General features: G+C 55.2%; 2 protein-coding genes across 2 annotated transcripts in view; one reads left to right on the top strand and one right to left on the bottom strand.

Moving 5' to 3' along the window:
• The first annotated feature begins 6 nt into the window (after positions 1-6).
• HIGD2A (HIG1 hypoxia inducible domain family member 2A) lies at positions 7-529 on the top strand. Its single transcript, XM_003210353.2, has 2 exons — positions 7-90; positions 225-529. The coding sequence occupies exons 1-2, from the start codon at positions 15-17 to the stop codon at positions 389-391; spliced, it is 243 nt and encodes an 80-aa protein (XP_003210401.1). The 5' UTR covers positions 7-14; the 3' UTR covers positions 392-529.
• A 1140-nt stretch (positions 530-1669) lies between these two features.
• CLTB (clathrin light chain B) overlaps positions 1670-7012 on the bottom strand; it is a 9077-nt gene continuing 3734 nt past the window's right edge. The window contains exons 3-7 of the mRNA XM_010719067.1: positions 6411-6457; positions 5146-5263; positions 4786-4897; positions 4297-4350; positions 1670-3818 (exon numbers count right to left, since the gene is read on the bottom strand). Of these exons, the coding sequence (XP_010717369.1) occupies positions 3647-3818; positions 4297-4350; positions 4786-4897; positions 5146-5263; positions 6411-6457 (503 nt within the window). The 3' untranslated portion in view covers positions 1670-3646. The remainder of the gene's footprint in view (positions 3819-4296; positions 4351-4785; positions 4898-5145; positions 5264-6410; positions 6458-7012) is intronic.

Raw genomic sequence — 7012 nt, 5'->3', positions numbered from 1 at the left:
TGGAGCCCATCCCGATGCCGGTGTACCGCGATGAGGGCTTCGCGGACAAGTTCCGGCGCAAGACGCGCGAGAACCCGCTGGTGCCCCTCGGTGAGGGCCCGAAGGGCGCTAAGCCCCGGCAGCCGGGGGTGGGCGCTGCTCCCTGCCGGGCTTCGGGGAGACGGGGGGGACTGGGGCTGGGCCGGACTCGTCTCACTGTCCGTCTGTCTGTCCGTCCTCTGCAGGCTGCCTCTGCACCCTGGGCGTGCTGACCTACGGCCTCATCAGCTTCCAGAGGGGCAACACGCGCCACTCGCAGCTGATGATGCGGGCGCGAGTCGTGGCTCAGGGCTTCACCGTCGCGGCTCTGCTGGGCGGCATGGTGGCCACCGCCCTCAAGGCCAGGAGCTGAGCGCGGGGAGCGGCACGGCTGGAGGACGGGCGCTGCCCGCGGACGTGAGACGGCTGCGGTGCGTTGGAGCCGGTGTCGGAGATGCTGCGCGTCACATAGCGTCGAAATGTGGCTAATATACCTCTGTTGCTAACCTCACGTTTGGGCTGCGGTGATTCTTTGATTCCCTGAGAGCTCCCGTGTCTGCCCGCTGCTGTCACCGCCTGCTGAAATTGGCTCCTTTGTCGCTTGGTGGTGCCTCTCTGCACCGAGGTGTGGCTTTAATCAGGCTATGTAAAAGCAGTTGAGAAATGCATTGCTTGGGTGGGAAGAAATGGCTCCATTTGTGGTTTGATCCGGGCAGGGCAGAGTTCATAATCAGTGCATGAGTTATTCGGGGAGAAGGTGCAATCCATCCAGCTGCAGCCGGTGAGTAACAAAGTGAATTGCAGCAAAGATGCTGAGCAATACGGGACTGCAGAGCACTGCAGAGCCAGGAAAGTCAGAAGCTTGAGAGGAGTGGGCACTGCTGCCTCTGAGCTGTGGTTAGGTCATAAGTAGGACATGAGGTGTAACAGCTGTGCAAACAACGTGGGAACTTGGGTTCCCAAACAGGCTGCGTTCTCCAGAACGCATTGATATTTAGCTGCTTTTACTGAGAGGTCACTTCTGCACAATTTGCTGCATCGCATGAGTTGGGACCAACTGCTGGGCAAGATCCCATTCCCAGAAGGAGCTGTGTTTCCCTCATTGTGGCAAACATCTTCACGGGTGGCTCTGAGTGCCACACTTTGCATTATTTCCCAGCACCAAAGGAACCCACACAGCCCACTGTGGGGAACATGCCCAGGCTGCTCTTCACTTCCTTCATTAGCTGCTTAGTAAACCTTTCCCAGAAGCTTTGCTGCCTTTCTGACACTTACAGCCTGGACAACTCTGGGCAGGGTGTGTGTGGAGGAACTGCTGTGCAGACTTGTGAGCTTGGCCCGTTGGCAAAGCCATTTGCAGCCAGACGAGTTCCCTTGCAGGACAGGAAGCTGCTTGGATGGCTGTTGTGGTGCAGGGAGGCTCAGGAGCAGCTTGCCCAGGTCTGCTCGGCATGTCTGGGTAAGCACACATGCCTGTGGTCAGAGCAGAGCAGCTACTCTCTCATCCTGCTGCTGCTGCTTGTCTCAGCTCAGAGCAAACCCTGTAGCCCTAGGATGTGGTTCTCCTACAGCATTGTCCTTTCTGCAGGCTTTGCAGGTATGGATTCTCCTAGCACACGCTGAAGGATAAAGACAACAGTGCCTTGTAGGGTCAGTTTGGAGATGTCGGTTTATTGTAACAGGTGATTTGAACAGTCACATATACCAAAGCCAAAGGGATGTAGAACAGCAGTGGGCACTGCTCCCCAAGATGCCCTGCCCAACATAGGGTGCACGGCAACCAGGGGAGTGCAGAGCCTGGCTACTTGCTAGGACTGCAGGCCCAGAGCGCAGCCAGAGGCTCTTCCAGCTGCTCTGCAAAGAAAGGCAGATGCAGGCAGCCAGATCCCTGGGTCCATCCTGCACCACAGCAGAGATGCCTATATGTGCTGCGGTGCAGGGACACAGAGGAGGAGTGATCAGCCATACAGACAAGGGGCACAATCCCAGCACAAAACACAGTAATTGCTACACACCCACTCCCTTTTCCAGCCCACTACCAAAGATGACAGCATTCTCCAGGCCTGTCAGGCAGCTGCAGAGCTACTGTTGTGCCTATGAGCCATGGTTACGGGTGCCAGGTCATCCCTCCAGGACTGCAGTAAGAGGGTAGACAACCTTGATTTGTGGAGCTGTCACTGCAAAAGAGCTCTATGTATTGAATTTACTGGTGGAGCAGGGCTCTGCAGCAAAGCTTTGACAAATGGTTTATGCACTCTGCTCCATGTCCCCTCAGGCTGTTGCTGCAGGCCTTTCCCCAATCCACAACAGGCTGGTCCTAGGGCACAAGCTCACAGCAAGCTGCTCTGTTGCAAGGTGTAAGCAGACCTTATCAATACCCCTTCAGCTAACCAGTTCTGCAGGTTTCCAGGGCTGGGGCTCAAAGCCAGAGGGGCTGGTGCCAGTCCTGCCAAGTGAGGAGAGAAAGCGAGTGTTTGGGCTGGAAAGTGCATCTGATGAGGCAATGAACAGGACCTGCATCTTGCCATACTGCTTTTGGTATGCAAATCCAGTGGCACATGGGCAAACTGAAGCCACAGAGCAGCTGTCCAGCTGCAGACAAATGTGTGATTTGTTCTCTGGGGAGAGCAAAAGCCGTAGCACCAGACCTCTGCCTAATCCTGTTATTTGTCTCTGGGTGAGGGAACTGGAGGTTTGATTTGTCCCACAGCAGCTGGACCTTGCTACCTGCTTCCCTGCAGCCACACAGCCTCCAGCTGCCTCCCTCAAAGTAGGGGAAGGCACAGAACGGAGCCAAGGGCCCCCAAAGCTAAGCACTCCATCTTCCCAACAGCCAGTGGCCTTGTAGGAGGGTCAAGAAGCTTCCTGCATGCTTGTCCTGTGGCTTCTTTTCAGCACCCTGCACCACAGAGCTGTCTGCCGAGAGCAGCCCCACAGGTCAGATGGGATATCGACACTGCAACTGCCAGCTTTTTGGAATGCATGGCCAGGTCGTGTGCCCACACTCACATCCCTCCGTCCCCACCAGCCCTGTGGCATCATGCTGCTGCTATGCTCCCTGTGGGACCTTGTGTTGTGGAGATGAGTTTAGGGTGTTCCTTACCCCCAGCCCTACAGCCAGTTCTGCTCTAAAACTCCCACAGGAGGGCAGAAAGGAACCAAGTCCCCCCAGTATCTCTGCCCCAGGGTTAGGACCCAATCCCAGACAAAGGGCTCTCATGCCACAGGCAGGAGGTGTGCAAGTTTGCTCTTAGTGTAGCTCTGGATGAGATGGAGGACACCGAGTGGGAGGTGTTCTCCTTTTCACCCTGCCAGGCAGCTGGGCGTTACTCTGTCTGGAGGCTTCTCTGCTAACTCAGCTCTGCCACCCAGTGTCGCTTCCCAGGGAAATGCCACAGTAATAAATAAGTGTAAAAAGAGACCAATGCACCTTTTAAGCAAAGGAAAACCATGGGGAGAGTTACAACCATTGATTTGAGCACAGCCAAGGCGCACACCAGAGACCAGAGGGCAGGTAGGGCATAGGCCCCTTGTGTGAGCTGACCCCGTGAAGCCATCCGCCTTGGTGAGCAGCAGGGCAAGGGGAAGGGCCTTGCCCTGCTGCACTCCTGGCTGTGCCAGATGGCAACTAGCGGGACAGGGGTGTCTGTTTGAGGGAGATGAGCACCGAGCGCATCCGCGAGACATCCTTGCTTTGCTTGCTGCTCTTGGGGTTGAAGTCGCAGAGCTGGGCCACCTTCTCCCACTCTGAGCCTGGGGTTTCCTCCTTGGACTCCTTCAGGAATGCTTCCTCTGAGGCCCTGCAGACATGGTGAGGGTTGTCACTGGCAGAACTCTTTCCAAGACGACCCTCCCCTCTGGGAACCCATTGTGTCCCCATTTCCTGTCTCACTGCTCCAGACAATGAACTCAGCATCCTCTAGGATCCAGAGACCTGGGATGCTCAAGGCTGCTGCTGGCTGCACTCACCTAAGACAACGTTCATCCAGAAGCACCGGGGTGTCTTCCTGCTCTCAAGACTTCTCCACCCCCATGACACTCCCTTAAAAGCCCTAAACTCCACAGCTTTGTCTCTTCAACCAGCTCCTCCAGGGGGCAATTTCAAGAGCTCTGCTTCCTAAGCATCTGGAGTGCTCAGCTGAAGCATTCTCCCTCTGGAATCTCACCAGGGCGCAGTACCTCCCAGCATCCCCCCCCTTCCTTGACTGGGCAGCCAAAGTGCTGAGGCAAGGACCCCAGACCGTGCAGGGCAGAATATGGTCTGTAAGACACACATACACATAGCCAATCACATCGGCGTCCGGCTGCTGGTAAAAGGCTTTGTCAGCGATCCTAGCCCCGAGGCACAGACAGAGAGAGAACGCAGAGCAGACAGGCAGGCAGAGGGTTAGAAAGAGAGAAACAGAGAGGGGGTTAGCATCCTCCCACAGAGGGTAACCCATCATCATGCCACACGCAGCATCAGAAAAACCTGCCAGCAACAACAGGGCTGCATAGCTTCCCAACCCCTCCCACGCATGGGACAGGAGTCCCTCAAATCCTGCCGTGTTCGCCCAGCCTTCAGTTGGGACCAGAGCAGCTCTGAACGGCCACCAGAGCTGCCTGGAGTACTGGGGCGTGGTCTGGCAAAGCCCTGCCTCTGCAAGGCTAGGTCCACTGTGAAGACAGAGCTCCCTGGTTACTACAGGAAGGCACATCTGGCTGCAACAGCTGCTCGCACTGAGCCCTGCCAGTCTCAGCCTAGAGATCATGCTAACCCCAACATACCTGTTGTTTGCTCGGTTCTTCTCCATCTGCTCATTCTGACGCAGGTTCCACTCCTCCAGGTCCTTTTTGGCCTTCTCACGCCATTCCTGCTCAGTCACTTTCGATGCTGCATCTAAGGCCAGGGTGAGACAGACCCCATCAGACAGACTGGCACCCACTGACACTCCAGCCTCCACTAGAACATTCTCTGAAAGGTGTCACTGCCTCCAAGGACAGATTTTTGGTGGGGGCACACATATGGCATGAGGCAAAAGGCACATCTTGGGTGCAGTGGGATCACCACTAGGCAAGGGATCCCAAGGACCTCAATCACCACGTCCTGTGGTGCAACTAGCATGGCCACACAGCCTTGGGTCTCACCCAGCTCCTCCAGGCGCTTCTTCTGCTCCTCCCTCCATTTGCGGATGCTCTCAGGTTCCTGGGTCAGCCGATCAGCCTTGGCTATGGCTGCATAGGCATCTGTGGGGCCATTGGACTCCTGCAGGATACAAGCACCTCGCCATCAGCATCAGCTCCTCACACAGCCCAGCCCAGCCTTCTCAGTGGGCTGACGACGCAGAACAGGACTCCAGGCTCCCAGCACCAAGACAAGCCAAGATATGTAGGGTTGGTGACAGCCCAGTACAGTTGTCAGCGCTCCAAAGCACTGCTCAAGCTGTGGTCCCAGCCCCAAGAATGAGTGCCGTTTTAGGCTGGGCCTCAATAGACAGAACGAGCCCAGGTGAGGCAGGGCCCATGAGAACACCACCCTCTACTCCAGCCCACAAGCAGGAGCTTCTTGTGGTTCTCCAAGCTGAGCAGCCTGCACAGCTCCCACCAGGCCCAACATTATGCTCTGTGCCACATCAGCACCTTTCCTAAAACTTTCTGCTGGCTGACATGGAGCTAAGCAAGGGGATTACGGCTCTCCTCCAAGATCCGCAATCTAATTAAGTCTATCCCATCTCTGATGTGATTATCATCCCGTAGACTAGGCACAGACAATGCATAGGAGGCTTGTCAGGAGCTGGCACAGCTTCTCCTCTACCCTGCACAGCGTGGCTACAGGCTCCCAGAGGGAGATGAGACCCATGCAGGTGTCCCCCTGAAACACCCTCAGCCATGGGGAAAGCAAGTTTAATGGGATATGCTGCTAGACTTGGTAGCAAGGCTATATCCATGTGTTAGCTAAGCAAGTGCCTCTGGAAGCCCTGTCCAGGATCTGGACTGTCAGGAGATGCTCTCAAACACTCCAAGGGCCTCCAGGGGATTTCCAGGCTGGAAAAAGAGGGGTTTGTAGAGAACAGAGTGTTTGCATCTTCCCTTAGAGCTCAGGCACTCCTTCAGAGCACAGGCCACCTACAAACAGATTTGGAGCAGGATCAGAACCAGCATAATTCAGTCTCAAAGCCTCCAACTCCAAACTCTGGGCCATGGCAGAGGGACAATATCTTGTCTTTCAAGCATAGGTGAGAACAGAGGAGTCAGGGACCCACCATGAGACCCAAACTTTTCAAGGAGCACCACAGCTTTTCTGGAGCTGAAGAGCACAAGCAATCCCAAAGGCAGAGCAATTGCATGCTGGCCCCACACCCACCTAATTATTCTTGGTACCACCGGGCCAGAACATGGGCCTGAGTTCTCACCTGAAAAACATCTCCATTGACAGTGGCTCCTCCATTCTGGAAACCAACTAGAAAAATAAGGAAGAGAAACACAGCTGTGGCAACTGAAGTGATCCCAGAGGAGCTGGGGTTCGTGAGACAGAAACAAGCCAGTTCCTTGGGGATGCAGATGTGCCATTTACAACCCAACACACCTGATCACAATAGACTCACATATATGGGTCCCAGACTAAAGACCATATGCTGGTCCAAGCAATGGATACCAGCAGAGCAGTGTGCTGGAGCTCAAGTTAGGGCTAGCAAGGTTTCAGTATCTAGAGGAGGACTCCTTCCCAACATACTTGGCCCTGTCCAGTCCTAGCAGAACCCTAAATCCCCTTGGCCTCACACAGCCTGTCCAGGATAGCGATGGGAAGAAGACTGTGCTGCTCTGCTGTCCAGAGCCACTAACCCAACAAATCCTCCCTGAGCAGCTGCTGCAGAGAATGTGTGGAGACTCCTGCCATTCCTGAGGCCAGGCTGTGTTTGCCCGTCCTTGGAGGGATTTGGTCAGCACCTTTTTCCCAGACAAAACTTCCAGGGCACTTTGTCTTTATAGTGTTTTCACTGCCTTTTTTTTTTTT

The sequence above is a fragment of the Meleagris gallopavo genome, chromosome 15, assembly GCF_000146605.3.
Source record: "Meleagris gallopavo isolate NT-WF06-2002-E0010 breed Aviagen turkey brand Nicholas breeding stock chromosome 15, Turkey_5.1, whole genome shotgun sequence".
Classification (NCBI taxonomy): Eukaryota; Metazoa; Chordata; class Aves; order Galliformes; family Phasianidae; genus Meleagris; species Meleagris gallopavo.
Note: the sequence above shows the minus strand (reverse complement) of the source record. Positions and strands in the feature narration are given on the sequence as shown.